This window comes from Leptodactylus fuscus, chromosome 6 (assembly GCF_031893055.1).
Source record: "Leptodactylus fuscus isolate aLepFus1 chromosome 6, aLepFus1.hap2, whole genome shotgun sequence".
NCBI classification, from domain to species: Eukaryota; Metazoa; Chordata; class Amphibia; order Anura; family Leptodactylidae; genus Leptodactylus; species Leptodactylus fuscus.
The window spans coordinates 62542508-62561943 of NC_134270.1; the positions used below are offsets into that span (position 1 = coordinate 62542508).

Here is a 19436-nt window from a genome sequence, read left to right on the forward strand (position 1 = left end):
CAATTTTTTTCGATGCCTCCGTTGTCGTAGTTCCTGTCCCAACTCCCCTGCACAGTTATTGGTGCAAAAAACACACCAAGGAAGGTGGGAGGGGATACGAATTTTTACTGCGTAAGCCGCGTGGTATTCAATTGGAAACGAATACCTCGAACGCCCTGATATTCAATCGAATACCTATTCGATCACACAGTTTTCGCTCATCTCTATTGGAGAGGAAACTAGACCATGAGTTTTGGATATGGGGTGTCCCTCACTCCTTTCTAAAACCACCCAAAATACAGTAAATATTGAGTTTGGAATAAACGCACAAGACACTTTATTTTGTTGGAGCAGATCTGCGAGACAGGACTATAATCTCCTGTCTTTAATGATATTTGGTATCAGATGTGTCCTCACTTAACTAGGACCTGTCTTCTCTCCTGGCATGTCCGTTTTAGTAAATTCTTACATTCTCCATGAAATAACAATTCTGGAGAATTGTTTCTTAGAAGACTCCGTACACATGACTGTTTGCTTTGCCAGTGTGTTAGCTGTTACTTTAACAGCTAGTAAGCACACTGATCCATTATTTTCTATGGCCCCATACACAGGCCCATGTGTTGAGAGATGAGAGCCCAGAGGCAGAACACAGGAAGGTAAATTTATCGATATTCTTGAAGAATAATAGAGGAACAGTATGACACAGAGCAGAGATGTTCCAGAACTATAACTGGCCATTCCCACTCTGCACTGTACTATTACTTTGCACTAAGCATATAGTGAACACAGTATATTGTACAGGGGATGAAGAAATCCCAGGTTAAAGTCCCCTTGTAAAATAAAAAGTGAAGTGAAAAACTGCATAAAAAATAAGTAATAAAAAAAATGCTTTCACATTTCAAGAATAATGTAGACAAAAAAAAATCAACAGTCTGAAGTATCCAAAAATAATGATTTTTATCCCATACAGTGAACACCATTAACATAAAAAAAAATCAAAGTGTACAAATAAATACATTATAATTATCATGTGTCCACCAAAAAAAGCGACAAAAATGTTAATAAAAGCTAATCAAAACATTATATGTACCCCAAAATGATGTCAACTATAAGTGCAACTTGTTGCACCAAGTCCTCAAAAAAAAATAATCTGCATTTTGGAAAGCAGAGATGGAAAAAAAGCCATCACGCCTTGGGTTGGGGCCCTACATGGCATATACCCAGCAATTTGCTCGCTACGGAAACACTACGGAAACAAATGGGCGTTTTACAGTCACAACAAAGCAAATGAGATTATAGTGAATCCCATGCCCACTTTGCCGTAAAAACCGTGATGCGGACACTTGGCGATTTCCATAACCAGCATGGAAGAACTGCGATGCGTTACTGCCGTGGTTTTTCCCACAGCACTTTTTTGCTGCGGGAAATCACGTGGGCCTTAGTGTTAAAAAAGGTCTTCCAGACTAAAAATATTGATGGTGTATTCCAAGGATAGGCTATTAATATCAGATTGGTGGTGATCTCACACCCAGCACCTCCGCTGATCAGTGGTTTCAGCGTCTGATACACCGCGAATGGACCAGGAGGCAGATAGCTCTGTTATCTGTGTAGTGCCTAAATAGCGTTACTGTGGATTAGCTCCTATTAAAAATGAAAGAAAACTGATTTGAAATAACCTGATCTGGTCACTACACAGAGAAGGAGGCTACCAGCTTTCTGCTCCATTTACTGAGTATCAGCTGCTGAGGACAGCTGAACAGTGGGAGTGCCCGATCCAGATCAATATTTTTAGCCTGGAAACTCCCTTTAACACCCAAATTAGGCTGTATCCTTACAAGATTAAAGGGTAAGGGTCCATTAACACGAAGGAAAATGGTGAGAAATTTGGTGTGGAATTTTCCACGCTGAAAATAAAGCCTCCCATTGACTTCAATGTGTGCTGCTAGCTTTTTTTTTCCACTAGTGTAATATTCCACTACCAGTTTCCATATAATCATAGTTACGGAAATACCATAGCTAAATATATGGGCCAAAATAGATTATGCTTTCAAACAAATTTCAAACAAATATAAGTTCTGTTGGTGGCAGAAACTTATATATGAAAGTACCACTGAACCAGAATACAAGATAGATATAAGACCCTTTTGCATATCAGGCACTAGGTTGGTCTGGACATGGTGGAATCTCGTGTACTTTTGTTTCATTGTGACTCGAAAACTGATGAAAAAGAAATCCCTCTTACAGGAGTGACGTAAGAAACAAGTTATATCTACAGTCAAAGTCTGAGTGAACTTACCTACATGGTGAGGCCAGTTCCAGGAGAGGCTTTCTTTTCTCTAAAATGGACATAAAACTGGTTCGCACTGAGGAGGAACAATCTCAAAACAGCTGTCATCAAATTGTCTTCAAATAGGTCTCTCTTATTTTTGGAGGTGTGAGAACGTGAAGGGTGTGGTCTGGGAAGAGAGGTATGTCCCAGCCAGGCAGCTAAAGGGTGTTTGGTAAAAACTCACACCAGGGAGGTCAGCTGACTAATCAGGCCCTAATAACAGTCTGAGTGTGAAGACTAGCAGGGTGGCACCACACTGACAGAGTTGAACTGTCCAGACCGGACCTCCAAAGCAGGTACTGTGCCACCCGTTGTTATTGCAAAAGTGGGAGACTGGTAGCCAGTCTCCTGTATAGTCAGGGAAAAGTTTCCTTACGTTTAAGTTAGTTTCTCAGCCGAGAAGGGTTTTGTTTTGTTTATCCTGTGGCTTTGCAAAAGCAGTGTTTGCGTTACATGTGAATAAAGCCTGAACCTGTGTGCAATCCAGTGTCTGTGTCCCTGTTTCCTGCACTGCTACAAGCATCTACCTGAGCGATTCCCCACAGAGGAGATATTCTGGCTTGGCCTTGTTCCCAAATTATGTTACTTGGTTTCAGGAAAAACAGAGGTACTATTCCGTTATCGGGCCAGCAGCAGCACATTTCAGCACCAGCTTTCGGGACAGCAGTTCAGTTCAGCAGCGGGAATTACAATGACATCCGAGGACTGCTGGCCCGATGCTTGTGCCCAGTAGCCAGTACATCAATGACCCCCCCTCCATCTCCTCCTCCTTCCAGTGCTGCCCCCCAGCTCTCCTTACATCTACCCCGTACCCTCTCCCCGCCACATGACTAAGCCGATGCTGGCCCGATGATAGAGGCCGTGCTTGTGTGTAGTAGGCAGTACATCGATCGATGCCCTCATCCTCCTCTTCCTTCCAGTGCTGCCCCCCAGCTCTTCTTACATCTGCCCCGTACCCTCTCCCTGTAATAGGCCTCACCGTAAATCTTGAGCAATGAATGCTACTAGATAGCCGCCGGACGCTGCAGAAAGTTTGTCCCTCCGGCTCGCCGTAGCTCACCGTTCCTATAGTCGGCGTGTTTCTTGTCAGGGCCTGGATTGAGCCCCGGTGTCTTTCCTTTCGGTCTCGGTACTAGCGCTGAGGTGAGGCCTAGTCGTGTGGCGGGGAGAGGGTACGGGGAAGATGTAAGGAGAGCTGGGGGGCAGCACTGGCAGGAGGAGAAGGATGGGGGAGGGGGGTCATCGATGTACTGGTTACTGGGCACAAGCATCGGGCCAGCAGTCCTCAGATGTCATTGTAATTCCCGCTGCTGAACTGCTGTCCCGAAAGCTGCTGCTGAACTGCGCTGCTGCTGGCCCGATAACGGAATAGTACCAAAACAGATTTATCTATAGGGCGCTACCTTCTAAGAGGTGGTGCTAGAGCAAGTTCCCCTTTACCACCAAGGAAGAGATATTTGCACATTCCTTTCCCAGTTGTGGCAGATTGTCTGCCAGATAATCAGTATGAATGATCCAACTCTCAAAATGCCAGAGAAAAGTGGCACATAAGGGAGACCGTGAAAAAGGCAAACAAACTAAACTGCTTGCGCAAACTGGCAAATCTTTATTGCCTAAAACTCCTTATTCACTCATATTACCTTCTCAATCTGCTGTGTGCAGAGTCTCAGTGTACAGTATCCTGTAACACACAGCTTTGCACTGCGCCCTCCGTTTACAGGAGTTGATGAGAAGAAAACTATGAATTTGAAGTAGGAGGCAGAAGAGCCAGACTGAAACTATATCAAATAGGAATATACTGAGTGTGAGTTAGGAGACAGAGTTACCAATTGCTGGCCATTACATGGGACACAGGACAGAGCAAGTGCATTGTAATAAACCTTTTCTCTCCGTCTTTGCAAAACCAGAGGGATCATGGGAATTGTAGCTTGCATTAGGGCAACATTATCAGAAGGAAAAAAAAAATCAATATGACAGATAACTCATATCAGGCAACAGGTATACACAATAGCCTCAACATTACTCTTATACTTTTTAATATTAGCCTATGCGGCACTATATAGGCTGGATTGCTTCTTTAATTTACTTCTGAACTGATATTATTTCTATAACCAGCACAAAATTGCAATATTTCTGGAGTACATGGGAAATTTCTCAAGACTTGTTGGACTGAAACGTTGTCCTTTTGGGCTAATAAAAATCCTCTTTTTTTCATACATTGGACTAGTGCCTATTTTTGATATTTTCTTCTTGGTCTTTGTCACTGACCTGAAAGACGAACACTCAAGTCTTATTAACTTTTTGCTGCTGCTCCTCTTGGATATATAAACTGATATCTACTAAGTCCCAGTGACATTGGGTTAATGGAATTTACCACATTTCTTCGTGAACCCTAGGACAATGTTTCTGTATGGATGTGTCTGCATGGCAAACACAAACTCTGGATGTGATAGTATTTTTTGCATTTAGACAAAGCGGCACCCGCCAGATGTGACTTACGTTGGATGTTGATGGTGACTGTTGTGTCCTTTCCTCCTGGGACAGCCTTGTTTGTGGCACGGCATGTGATTGTCTGCCCATTCTCAATGTCAGATGGCGACACAAAGAGTGTACTGATTATACTCTCTCGCTTCCCATCCCGTAACTGAGTCTGTAATATAGAAAAACCATTCCAAAATAAGCCAATTTATCATGAAACCATATCACACAGAGCAGGTTTAGATACCAAGGCTTAGCAGACAGTGTCACACATAATAGGCTTAGATACAGTAGCTCAACAGATAGTATTACACTTGATAGAGTAATATACAGTAGCTTAGCCAACAATATCACACTTTAGGTTTAGATAAAGTGGTTCAACACATGGTATTACACATTGTAACCTAGATACACCAGCTCAGCAACACAGTCACTGAATCTGTGTAAAGTAGTCCTACAGATCAGCAGATGTTGTGATACTACAACTCTTACCATGTCCAGACCGCTAATACCATGGTGGGAGTTGAAGTTTCATAACAGCTGGGGATCTCTCTTTGACACGATGAATTATTTATTTGGCAGTCAGGTGTTTCTCCACATGACCAGGTGTTGGATCCTCATCACAAGTGTCTATCTAATCTGTTTACTTCCTTGAAGGAACATCTCTTGCTCTGCCGCCATCCACAGACCTCTCCATGAGAGTGACGTCCATGTGTTTATCTGAGAGTGGCTGTGTGGGGAATAGCACAGTATGGAGGCAGCACAGCCATGTCATCATGGAGATGGGTTATTAAAGGCTATTGAGACAACGATGAAAACACAAACTCAGAATAAAAAGCAAGAAATGATGCAGGAATGTAATAAGGGAATGAAGGCGGATTAGCCCGGCCAACCTGATCCGTCTCCATAAAAAGTAATCAACCATAAGGGCTAAAAAAAAAAAAAAAAAAAAAAAAAAATTATAATAATAATTTTGGCTCCATGATTGGTTTTAATGAGATATTCTATTATATAAAGGGCTTTCTTCTTGGTATTCACCCAAAACGAACTGTATCCTGCTTCTCCCATCCATGCCCTATATAGCAGACTAAGCAGTATACAGCAGTGGAGGGATGTGGTCTACATGAGCAAGGCTGTTTGGAGTCAGTTGAGGACAAGCATCAGAATTTTTAAGTTTTGCTCAGAATACCCATTTAAGGGTGCATTCACATTGTGGCATCTCAAAATCTTGTCCGAAAACCAGCACTCGTCTGCCTCTTGTTTTTTTTTTTTCGATAGGAAGCAGTAAAGGACAAACCCATTGCTGAAATTATAGCACGCGGCCTCTTTATATGGGAAGTGAAACTGGGCCTGATACCCTGACCGTCCTCTCCCTGGTAAAGACAATATAACACTGGCAGCTCTGGGGCCCTCATGTCTTTAGTTACACCACTGTCCTTGGCGTTCTGCTGCACATTACAAGAGGGTGTCATTGGAGAAAGTTTTTGAGTTGGAGGATTGCTTCAAGGTCCTCTCCAAAAGCCAGAGGATGAACACACCCAAAGGAGAAAAAAAACACACAGGTCAGTGAATGGGAATTGGCCTGTAACATGTTCTTGCAACAGTACAAATATTTTATTCAGTTAATGGAAAATTGACAAGGATGACCAGTCCTGAAAATCTGCTGGAGAGGTTTTTTACATGGTTCAGAGCAGAGACCCAGTGCAGACGCCTTTTACCTATCCAGCCAGTATAGCAGGTTGTATGGGCAATACATTGCCACAAATTCGTTTCAAAAACATCCAAGGTACAGAAAATCCAGTAATCTGGCATCCCCCTTAAAAATAGAGCAGCAATGCTGGCTTATTGAAAGCTCACTGTATGATTTAAAGGGGTATTCCCATGACGCTTGTTCACTAACCTGCAGGCTGTTGTGCTTTCTTCACTTCCTGCTTCTCTCGGCACATAGGTGGGCGGGGTTTCACTTGCACGGGATTGGTTGTAAATGAATTACCACAGTGTGAAGCTGATGTAGCAGAGCTGGATTTAAGTCAGTTTGCATTACATACAAAGGTAACGGACTCCCTATCTCAGCCCTTATCAGCCAAATTCAATTAAACCGACTGATAAGAGCTCAAAAATCCCAGAGCTCTCACCTCCCCTATCTGTGTCATTTAAGTAGCCGAGCTTCTCAAACAGCTCAGAGCTTCTCCCAGCCCCTCCCTCCCCCCTGAGAGCAGGCAGCTACATCACTTGACAAATGAGCAGATAATCCCAAGGGCCATAGAAACGGAGTGTAAACAAGGAAGTGAATAAATTAAGATAGCGGCCAAACAAAGCAGTTTTGATAAAGCAATGCATTTAGGAAAAGTCTTAAATCCACACAAACTAGCAGTATAGATAGGAGCCTTGTGATGGGACAACCCCTTTAAGCTTGCATTCAGAAAAATCTGCTCATTAACCTAGAATAACATGAACAGCAACCGCAAGAAGATGACCTCTCTGGACAGACATTAACCTCTCAACACAAGTAGGTGACCCCCATGGCCAGTCATTGATGCTAAAGGTCAGATAATGGGAATGACCTCACACATCTCAAGGAGGTAACCCTTGTGACCTGACATTGATGCTACAGGTCAGATGTTGATGTTGGGATTGACCTCACACATCCTATGCAGGTCATCCCTGTGGTCAGACAATGATCCTACAGATCAGAAGTTGGGACCAACCTCACAACCACAAGCAAGTGACTTCTGTTGCCAGACTTTTGAGTTTGACCTCCATGTTGGTTAGTTCACATTTCCTGCTGCTTGCTGTAATGGCAGGGAGATGGTTACTGGGTCGTGGTGCCATACTTGGCTCTCTACAGTCTATGACTCTCCAGCTGATTGATGAGAGCCTCGCACTGGGATGCCAATTTTGCCTGATTGCATATTGTAAGTGCCCTGCCGAGGTGGCTGCACCTGCAGAGCCTGTGCCCTGATTACACACTTACACCTCCTGGCAGTGGAGAGTCAGCTGCTGCTGACTATAGAAATCCTTCATCTCAGGAGCGTTCTGTGATAGCGACACTTTTCATTCAGTAACAAGCTGCAGACCTTGCACAAGATCATCACCCGGGCTCAATGCCATCTTCATCATAACATCAGCCCCTTGCTGCAGTCTCTTATTCCCCTGCTGCCGAATTGGTTTCATTTCTTTTCAATTCTTTGCCACTTTTATAATCTCTGCTTGATGCCAGTGAATGGGAACATTCCTAGGCTACAAACCAATAGAGAATAAATTTGTTTTCCCAGGTGAGGGTTTGTTACAATTGTATCCGTCCTAAACATGATCTAGGAGAAGCTATAGGGCTTGTCCATCCTCAGTCAGGATAAAGTCTCAGGCCAGGGCCCTATACTGCGCTTTACCTTACCTGCAAAGTGGATGGGATTCTGGTTAATCCCATCCATACACTGTAGAAAAAAGATATGCAACGGGAAAGCCGCGATTTGAAAACTCTGCACGTTTTTGAAAACCGCAGCATGTCAATTATACCAACAGAAACGCTGACTTTTTCCGTACAGGTATAATAGGGACAAAAAGTTCACAGAGGAAAACTCAGCAGGCTTTCTGAGAAAAACACTGCAGAAAAAAACCTGATGTGTTTCCGCCGTGGTCTATTTCAAGGGTCTTTTGGATGCAGCTCACTATGTGAGGCCTTAGCCTTCTTTTGTTGCAGATTTTGCTGCGGTTTTTTTGAGTCAAAGCCAGGAGTGGATTCAGCAGAAGGGAGAAGTATAAGAACTTCTTATATATTTCGCATTCCTTTTGCAGGCATTCTTGGCCTTGGCTAAAAAAACTGCAGCAAAATCTGCAACAAAAAAAGCTGCGTTTCTGCAACAAGGGGCCTCAGCCTTGAAAAATATTTTACCTTTAAATCAAAAATTTTATGCGAATTATCATTCCAAGTCTTTCTTATGTGTATTGTTATTGATGTCTGTAACCCAGCTTTCCACAGATGCTGAACTGTATGCATTTTTGTTGGATTTCCTTTTCACTTCTTCTCATTGGTTTGCATACCTCATACAGTGGAGCCTGTAGAAGGATGACGTTGATGGACATTGACTTATTCATCCTAAAGTACAATGTAGCACACCGCTCGGCCATATGAATAATGTAACACACACGTAACATATCTAATGCATATTTATTGGTAGTACAAGGCCTAGAAATCACGGTGGCCCTGCAGACTCTAGACTGATGCAGGAATCCAGTGTCCTCAGTGGACCCAGCAAGGCCTCCTGTTGTCTGAATATAGCAAGGCTTAACAAGCAATAAATATATGTAAATTGGCATCATACAGAATATGCTAAACGGCCTTTCATGTGCCCACTTAGTGTGGTAATTGGAGGACACTGATATGTATTACTGAGCAGAAGATAAAGACAAAGTTATATATATAGTGAAATGCAGCGCTAGGTATATTGCTGATAATTCAGGTTTTCTCAGTTTCTTATATTAAGACTTCAGAAAACTGCATACATTACTGTGTAGTGTCTGTACTATTACATTCACTGTACACAGCCAACATCTTAAAATCAGTTGATGTCACTGAATATCTATGACAACGACACCAGTTTAAGGGGTAGGGTGTATTAGCTAGCTAGTGAACAGCTAGGGTAAGTTCACACAGGAATTTTTGCACTGCATCGGCATCCAGTCGCGCATTCCACTCCAGATTAGGCCCAATGAATGGGCCTAGTCAGGAGGAGGGAGTGTCTTCAGGTTGAATCGTGAAGTGAAATGGCCTGAAGAATTAGCCGGAACAAGAACTGAGCGGCTCCCATTGATTTCAATGAGAACCATCTTTTTGGTCAGGATTTTGAGGCGGATACAGCCTCAAAATCCTGACCAAAAATCTCTGTGTGAACTTACCCTTAGAGCTTATTCATTCAAGCTTATTTTACATTCAGTTCATGTGGTCAACAAACTGCAATGTACGAAATATGGACCCATTATAGTCAACATGGACCCTTTTTTCAAAAGACTTCTAGACTTTCTCATTTAAATCTATGGCTATGACTATTAGGTACATGGACACATGGGGGAATTTAGTATTCCCTTCAAGAGGACCTTTCGTGTCCACGACACAAGCGGTTTTATATACTGCTAGAAAGCAGACAGTGCACTGAATTTAGAGCACAGTCGGCTTTTTTTTGTTATGTGCCCCGGAGCAAGAGATATCCGCGCCATTATTGATATCTCTTCAGTGTCAGAAGGGCATTCCTGACAGTCTACCTGGGCTGTGAGGAATGCCCCTCCTGACAGTACTTGTCCATAGCTCTTTATTGTCAGAGAGGGTGTTCCTTACCACTCAGTGATGACGAGTACAGTTTAGTGGCAATGTTCCTCACAGATTAGCATCATGGCTTGGCGGTAAGGAACGCCCCCTCTGACAGTACATACCTACGGATAGTACTGTCAAGAGTGGCGTTACTTATAGCCCAGCTAGACTGTCAGGAACGCCCTTCTGAGAATGAAGAGATATTGGTAATAGCACCGATATTTCTTGCCTTGGGGCACATAATAGGAAAGCTGACAGTGTGCTGAATTCAGCGCACTGTCGGCTTTTTAGCGGTATATAAAACCACATGTGTCCGAGGACATGAAAGGTCCTCTTTAAAGGGGTTATCCAGGAGTAATAAATGTTATTTACATTATTACTAATACTAATGTATACCCTGGTCCCCCTGAGCCTCCCATTCATTTCTTTTGTGGGGGGCTGTGGGTAGGGCTGCACCATCCATGAGGTCAGGGCAGCACTTTGCCAGATGTGCAGTGAGTAAGAGTTCTTCCTGTTGACCTGCACCCCTTTACAGCCCTGCATACCGGCATTTCTAACCTGCTACTTATCTTCTTCAGCATTGGCCTGTGATCACTGACTTACGTTTAGCTATATTGTCTATTGCTGTAAGCCCTCTCACCATGCTTTACACTGTAGCTTTGTTTTTTCAAATTGACTATTTTGTATAAATTGAGGAAAAACGATTTGCAGGTCATAATGTACATACAAAAGATGCCTCATTGTGAAGGAGGGGTGTGAACCATAGATTTAAATGAATGATTTCGTACTGTACGGTTCGCCAATGAAATCTTTCCAATTCATTCTCTGCTGGTTAGGATCCTTACTTACTGGGCCTTGCATATATTTGTACACACCCGCACATATTTATACAGCATCCTGCAGGCCGCTGTTACAGGAGCATTAACTCTGATTCACAGTCAAAAAAATATTAACTTTCAAATAAATATGCTAAATAGCTGGTGCCGGCAAAATCTCCGCCTGCAGCTTTCCATTACCAAATAAATAATAAATATAAAACCTCATACAATGCATTTCCTTCAATTCTCCCCTAAAAGCAGATTGCACTTAAACAGCCCTCGTCCTGACATACAGCACAGGTGGAGCCGGCGTTCGGCACATTTTATGTATTGATGAATCTGAGAACGATTATTACATCCAGGAAGCAATAAAGGATGATTACCGCTTATTACAGCAGAGATACATTGTATCATTCATCTATCATCCCCCGCTGAAATTATTCTACTTAAAAGCAGCAAGAACTAGGAAGACTAAGCATTAGAAGCCTGATAAGATCTGGAAAGTGTACCCCGACTCATACAGAATCTATCTATATCACTGTGGGGGCATGGAGAAGACGCATGTAGTGTCCCACAATAATCATAAATAAGCATAAAGTACACAGGTCACTGTGTCATCCCTATGAAACATGGAAATGGAAGCTGCACTGTCCTGATGCACAGGGTATTTGTAAATGTAGATGTAGCAGTCTTTGTGGGTTAAGGTTAAGGCTAAGGTCTAACGTAGTGGCTCAAAGCAAATAAGTGGTGAGAGAAAAATCACGGCAGCAATGCAGTGCGTTTTTTCCTGCTGCGCTTTTCATAGAAAGCCTTTTCACAGACTTTCTGCTTCAATTATACCTTTGGGTAAACTTGCCAGTGTTTCCATAGGAATAATATATATGTTTTGAATTCCAAAACCGTATCTTTCTACAAAGTGGGGATGATATTCTCTAGACCAAGGGTCGGCAACCCCTGGCAAGCGTGCCAAGAGTGGCACTCCTGACATATTTCACTGGCATAGCAGCCAGCCCAGGATCTTCAAGAATTACATGAAGAGGGAGCGTCCATTCTCTGCTAGAGCTGAGGTACAGAACTCTCCCCCTTCTCTCACTGTCCTCCCTGTGTGGCCAAACAGGAGAGGTCACAGGAAAATGGCTGACGGACATGCACAATCGGCGGTTTTGGATGAAGACACGATGGGAGCATGAGAGAAGAGGCAGAGAAGAAGACAGAGGCGTCGCTGGAGAGTTTTCAAATAAGTTTTTTCACGCCCCCAGTGTTGTGAGAAAACTCATTTACATAAAAAAGAAAGATATTTCTAAGGAACAGCATCGCAGATCAGAATAATAAAGGTAAGAAAAGAATAGCCTTTCTTAAGGTATTTATTGTCAAAAGGGTTTCTAATGATAGAATCCCTTTAAATCAGCGCACTGAACTAAAGGTTGCCTTCCCCTGTAATAGATGTTACCTGCAGTCCTATGTAATGCCATATGTAACATACAGTTATAAACTCTTTGGGGCACATTTATTAGGCTACTTACACTTTTTTTATGTAATTTGCGCTGTTGTTGGTCTTTTTCTTCCCTGTGTTTCATTTATGAAGCATTTGCACCTTTTTTTCCCAGATGTTATGCTGCCCTCGGCAGTTTTGCTTTTTGTTCGGGAAAAGGTGGCGTGGCCTAAATGGAGATCCTTTTTAAGCTGTACTTATGACTTGTGCCTTTTATAAAAAGCCTCAAATGCCCTTCAGTACATGGGCAGTATAAAAAGCCTGTCATGTCAGGCAGCATAAAAAAGGCGCACTATCCCCTTTTTAAACAAAAATAGAGACAATTACGCTTTTTTGAACAAAAAAGGGGCAAATTGCACATAAAGGTTCTAAAGTAACATATGTGCACAACATTTTTAACAAGTAGGTGCATCTACATTACACATAGACATCATAGCACATAGTTCGGGGGATATTGTCACTCCTTAGGGAGAGACCACCATATAGGTGTGTGGAGACTTGTTAAGCCTTTAGCACTCCACTTTGCAAGGAACTATGGGAAGAATATGCAAATCCGCCTTCCATGATGTAATTAGGAAGACAGTTGCTGCCTCATTGTTGCAAACCAATAGAGGGCGCTCACTGGAATGTGCAAGCCTGTCTTAAGACAGGATTCCAGTGAATCCTGTCTTAAGACAGGCTTGCACATTCCAGTGAGCGCCCTCTATTGGTTTGCAACAATGAGGCAGTAACTGTCTTCCTAATTACATCATGGAAGGCGGATTTGCATATTCTTCCCATAGATCATAGCACATAGAGATACACATAATGTGTTAGATGTTACCTGCAGTCCCATATGTTACCTGCAGTCCTATGTAATAGCACAGATAACCCTATGAATTCAGATACTGTAGTAGACATTTCCTGCAGTCCTATGTAACATCACAAATCACACACAGTATGATTTACAAGATGTTCCATTAACCCCATACACATACGACCAAGTATTAGCAGGATATACAGGCCTAAAGAGTATGCTGGGAGTGGGACTCCTAGCTATACAGTTATATATGCTGCTAGGAGTCCTGTAAGGCCCTGACCTGTTTAAGGAAAGGGCCATGGACTGAGTGGCGGGAGGAGTCTGGGGGCTGTTTTCTTTCAAAAGTTGTGTTTCAAAAGTTGTGATGTGGTGTAAATAAGTAGTGGGCGGGGGGGGGGGGGGGGTATATAAATTTGAGGAGGGCCAGTGACTTACCCTTCAGCGCTGCTGTAAGGAACACCTGCCCACTCTGCCCTTGTTTTTGTTCCCCCTCCCTCCCTCTTTTCGTTTTGTTTTTCTCGGTGTTTTTCTTTCTCTTTGCAGATTCTTCGCCTGGTGGGAGTCCATGCCCAAATGAGGGAGAGTTACGTCCTTCATGCCCGCTGCCTCAGCGGGGCATTCTGGTCCGTTGGATTCGAAGTCTACTGGAAGAGGGAATGGGCATGGGCTTTGTACATATTTTGTTACTATGTTTATCTTATTTACAATTTAATGTGTTTATACCGGATGTTTTTATCTTATAGATACGTTGTTGCTTACAATAACGTTGATCAATTAATAAAAGTGGCCAACACCACGTTACCCACACCAAGGTCTCATTGTCTTTATTAATGGTTGGTAGGGTGGTTTGTTTATGGCGGTTAGCCACGTCACTAAATGTAATATGGTATTGGTCCGGCCTCCCAGTGACATATGGCCCCATACTATAATCACTACAGGACAGTATGTTGTGCGCGGAGGCAGGGACCCCTAGGATCATAGATAACTATACCGCTAGGATCAAGTAGTCCTTCTGCCGGTAAATCCAGTCAATATGCAGACCGGGTTTCAATGCTGAAACTCAGTTGTGTGAATGAGCGTTAAGTAATAGGAAAGACAGAAACAGTGTTGTCATAATTAGAGATGAGCGAACACTATTCGAAACAGCCGTTTTGAATAGCAAGCTCCCATAGAAATGAATGGACGTAGCTGGCTGCTTCCATTCATCTCTATGGGAGCGTGCTATTCAAAACGGCTGTTTCGAATAGTGTTCGCTCATCTCTAGTCATAAAACACATATTGAGGGAAATGACAAACTCATCTCTGCTACATCTGTAATTCTGGATGGGCCAGCTCTGAATTTCACTGACATTTTACTGCTTGGTTGTAGATATTAAAATTTTTTCCATTTAGTCAAATATGATTTGTAGATGAGATGAATAAATGACAGACATGGCCATGGGCTGAGGAGTGAACAGCGCTTGTAATGGAGGCCGCATTGCGATCTTCCCGATAAGGAACACTCATCTTTTCTGCCTCTCATCCGATTTGTAGATGAGAAAACTCTGGGGATTAAGGACAGAGAGGCAGAAACGAGAATCCACGAAAACATGAAGAATCTCAGACGTTAATTAGAGAAGATCCTAAACAACAACAATTAATGAAAACAAGGAGTAAAAACACAATAATTACCCGTGAACTCTCCCCACGCTGGAGACAAGCGCACTAATTAAAATCCTAAAGAAATTGACCTTGAGATGCCCTTGATGGAGGAATAATTAATTAAAGTGAAGACAAAGCCAATTTAATCATTTAAATCCCAATTTAAATGATGGTCCTTAATTTAACCCCTTGGTGACTTCGGATCTGCAGATAAGAGCATGGTGTTCCTCCCCTGACCCTTTAATGTCACCCTAAAGTGTGATATGAAGAATCCAGCCTATGAATCCACTTGACATCACAAGAGGCAGGCTGGAAATTAAAGAGTTAAAATGACTTACTAATGAGGTCAGGGAGCCCAACAGCAGCTATACTTTCTGCAAGGTTCGGTATATTTAACTCTGTTATTACCAGACCACACAGTTTTGAGGGAACAGTGGTGCTGAGTGCTGCGAGAGGGGAGGAAGGAGAATGTATAATAGTCTCACAGTCCCTGTGTGAGAATGCACGAGGGGTAGAAGGAAGGTAGAATAGCAGCAGGAGACATCTGACTGGCTCACAGCACAACGCACAGCTCACTCATCATAGTTAACAAGTTGAAATTAACATTTACATAAAGCATCAGGAAAAAAGAAAAAGACCTAAAAATCTGCAATATTTCTGACTGCTGCACATCTAATTTTTAGACTAGCTGCCTAAGGAAGGAGGGGGAGGAGGGGTTTATGAGGACAGGTGCTCTTTAGTGACATTTGGCTCAGGCTCCATCCTCTTGTTTGGCTCTAAGCCCTTTAAACCATAAATGAAAGTTCTCCAGAGATAGATAAGAACTTTCCATCATAATATCTTCTTATAGTCTGGAATATTGCTTCTTATCACTGGTACACCATGTGAATGAGTGGCTGCTGATGGGAGCTGAATGATGCCAATAATGACCCACAGAATAAAAACTTCACCATTTTTTTTAAACACATTTCAAATGCAGATGAAACGTCTCCAATCTTCTCAGTTCTCCTCATTTAGAAGCCAGCTGTTCAGTGAAAAACAGAAACCATAAAAGAAGCCACTTTCTAATAGAGACTTTTTTCCTATTTTGCACTTTTCAACTAAAGTTTTTGGGATGTAGCCTGCAGTATAAAGCATGAAGGTTTTTATTCTAAATTTTAAAAACTATGTTATGTTTCGAAAATCTTTGTGTTGAAGTGCAGGGTCTTACTGGGCAGTTTGTTCTCTGTCTGTATAAGCATGATACATGATGTCCCATATGTTTTTCTGCTACTAATATTCCCATTATGGCTGCACAATTTACATTTCTTTCTTAGGCTGTGGCCGTGTAGAATAAGGAGCAGTCAGCATCCCCCCTGTTCATTACTACTAGTACTACAGATTGCTTTACATGTAAATCTGCCAGGAGTAACTGTAAAATAGCAGCTGAAAAGGCCAAGAAAACATAATAAATAGGCGAAAATAAGAAAATATAGGAGATCCAGGGACACTGAACTGCAAATACAGGGTATGATGCATCTAAACAGATGCAGAAAAAGACAAATCTATGAACACAGTCAGGAAAGCTGCTTACTGTCTTTGACTAACATGCCACCAGCAATAACATGTACAGTCAGAAGTAGATAAAAGTACACAACTAAACTTTTCCTACATTTTAAGCAGAAAGTTCTCACAGAATGCTGTCACTCCAGTGTACAGACAGGGAAAGCTGTTGCAGACATGTGGAGGCTGCGAGGAAAATCAGACCCTCCCTTCTAGATTCATTATGTGAAGAAAAACCCTCCTCCCTCTAGCCAGTGTGAACATGGCTTCATTGTGTAGGTATTAGGGTTGAGCGATCGGGATTGGAAAAGATCGAATCCCAATCAGCGATCGCGTAAATTTCATGATCGCGATCGTGTTCTGATCCCGCCTAAAATCAGAAATGGAATTCCAATCCTGATCGCTCAACTTACCTGCGCAGAAGTGCTGCCGTTCTTCTCGCTCCTCTTCTTTCTCCTTCACATGCCTTCAGAGCGCCCTGCTCGCCCCTGCCTCCCTAGACTAGTGTTAGAGATGCTGGGAGAAGGTGGGGCTTATGGCTTAGGAGAGTGTGGGCGGGTACTGGGAGCGGAGATGTGTGTGATGCACTCACGTCTCCCCACCCACACTCTCCTAAGCCACAACAAGCCCCGCCTGCTCCCATCATCTCTAACACTAGCCTAGGGAGGTGGGGGTGCACACGGCGCTCTGAAGGCATGTCAATGAGAGAGGACCGGACCGAGAAGAACGGGGAGCAGTAGCGGATCTGTGCAGGTAAACGGAAACCAGGGGGGATAATTAGCCGGGGGATTTTTTTTTAAATCACTACACAGCGTGGAGTCCAAAAATTGAAACAATTTTTGGACTCCATGCTGTGTAGTGAATAGGATCGTTTTTAAAATCCGATCTTCAATAATTAAGAAAATCCCATTGACTTGCATTAGGATTGGAATTGGGATCGGGTTCAGACGGAAAATGATCGGAAATCGGATTTTAAAAATGATCCTGAAATTTCAAGATCAGCTCAACCCTAGTAGGTATTTACGGACAGATCTTTCCTATTAACAAGGAGTGAACAGCAAATTAGCTAAATGTAGATACCTGGTGGCAGGTATCTGGTGGCAGGAACTTTAGATAACATTTTCAGGCAGGAAATAGCAACATTTTTAAATAAAGTGCATTACATTTTGGCCCAGAATGACATGCTGTATTAAATGAGACTAAGCTGTAGGGAAACTTAGGGGCCATTTAAATAATATGCAGTTTTGTGATGATCTGCTGCTAACCTCTTGCTACCAGATAGCAAAACACCTTCAGAGGTGACTCCATGCAGGTGGCTTTAATGTTCATTGGACTGTCTAGACATAGCCATAGATGGTGAAACGGCTACTAGAATGAAAGCTCCTATTCTTTAAACTCTGGATTTCATTCAGAGAACTGAAGAACAATATAGGCTAGTTTTGTAAAGTTTGGGACACTAAGCTTTTTCTACCATGGACACTAAAGATATTTCCTGTAAATGTCCTAAAAACTATTGCATTTCCCCAGTTCTTCTTCACTTGCATTTCTGCTTTATGATTAGCTGCTGTGTTGACAAAGGAAGAAAGAAAATTCACTGTCCATATGGCTCAGTGCTGGCCAACTCACTCCAGCCAAGTATAATGCATCCCATAGACTCTAAGCCTAGTACCCTCTTCCTGCAGACATGTCCTGGCATGGCTTTCAAAGACCCAGTGTCCTTTCCAAAAAAAACAGCACATGAAAGCCTGAGCTGCTGGGACCTGGAAGACCCAGGGGAATCCAGATCGGAACAGTAAACATTCCAAGCATTCTGTTGTGCTGGCAAGAGGAGGATGGGTGCAGATTACCACCTCCCGGAGCGATTACAGCGATTTGATGCACAGGATGAGCTTTGTACAGAATCTCCGGCTTTGAACTTGTTGCCACAAAAATATTATAATTTTATGAATCAAATTTAACGCAACATCTAAATAATAATATGTTGGAACTCAGATGACTTATGAGGAAATTGCAAAAGAAATCAATGGGATCTTTCTAGAAGAGATCATCCTTTTTCCCTTATGGTTCACAGCAAAGTTATTGATACCAATTACACTTTTGATAGCCACTATTTTTCAATGTCTTTATACAATTCTGTAAAATGTATGTGCTATTCTATCAGTGTAAGGCTCCATGCACATAAACAGTGGCATAACTAGGAATGGTGGGGCCCTGTGGCAAACTTTTGACATCCCCCCCCCTCGAAGACCCCTACTGACCCTCATTCCTGCGTCTTACCCCACAGTGGCCCCTGAACACAGTATTATGCCCCATTGTGGCCCCTGCACACAGTATTGTACCACATAGTGGCCCCTGCATACAGTATTATCCCCCATAGTGGCCCTGCACAAAGTATTATAGCTCATAGTGGCCCCTTCACCCATCATTATGCCCCATTGTTCCCCCTTCACCCAGAATTATGCCCCATTGTGGCCCCTTCACCCAGCATTCTGCCCCATTGTAGACACCTATGAACAATCAATATACTCTAGGGGCTTTTAAGACAGTTTATGTCAGTTTGTAATCAGTTTGTGTCCATTTGACCAATCCGTTTTTTTCTCTTCCCACTTCTTCATTCTGAGAGAGCATGCGCAGAGGGAAAAACTGATTGCAAAACAGACACAGACTGATTACTATCAGTATGTAATCAATTTGTCTTCAGGGCAGGTTCACACCTGTGCCTGGTCTCCACTTTATCGGGTTTCCGTCTTCTGCTGAGAGAAACTGGACAGGAGACGGAAACCCTGTGGTCAGTTTTTAAACCCATTCACTTGAATGGGTTTGCAAAGTGACCGTCCCTGAGCGTCTTCTGCCTCTCCGCGGCGAAACTGTTTTTTTTTTAACCGGACACAAAGTTGGACATGCAGGACTTTGTGTTCGGTTAAAAAAAAACAGACAGAAATAGCACAAAAGGATACATGTGTATTACTTTTAAAACCATTGAAATCAATGAGTTTTCATCTGGATTTGTAATCTGGATTTTTAATCTGGATTTGCCAAACGTAGATGTGAAC

The 19436-nt window shown here is 42.7% G+C and overlaps 1 protein-coding gene across 2 annotated transcripts in view; it reads right to left on the minus strand.

Moving 5' to 3' along the window:
• The window catches only part of KIRREL3 (kirre like nephrin family adhesion molecule 3), a 628687-nt gene that overhangs the window by 104138 nt on the left and 505113 nt on the right, over nucleotides 1-19436 (minus strand). For both annotated transcript variants that reach the window (XM_075280134.1, XM_075280132.1), the window contains exon 6: nucleotides 4808-4958. In XM_075280134.1, the coding sequence (XP_075136235.1) occupies nucleotides 4808-4958 (151 nt within the window). The remainder of the gene's footprint in view (nucleotides 1-4807; nucleotides 4959-19436) is intronic.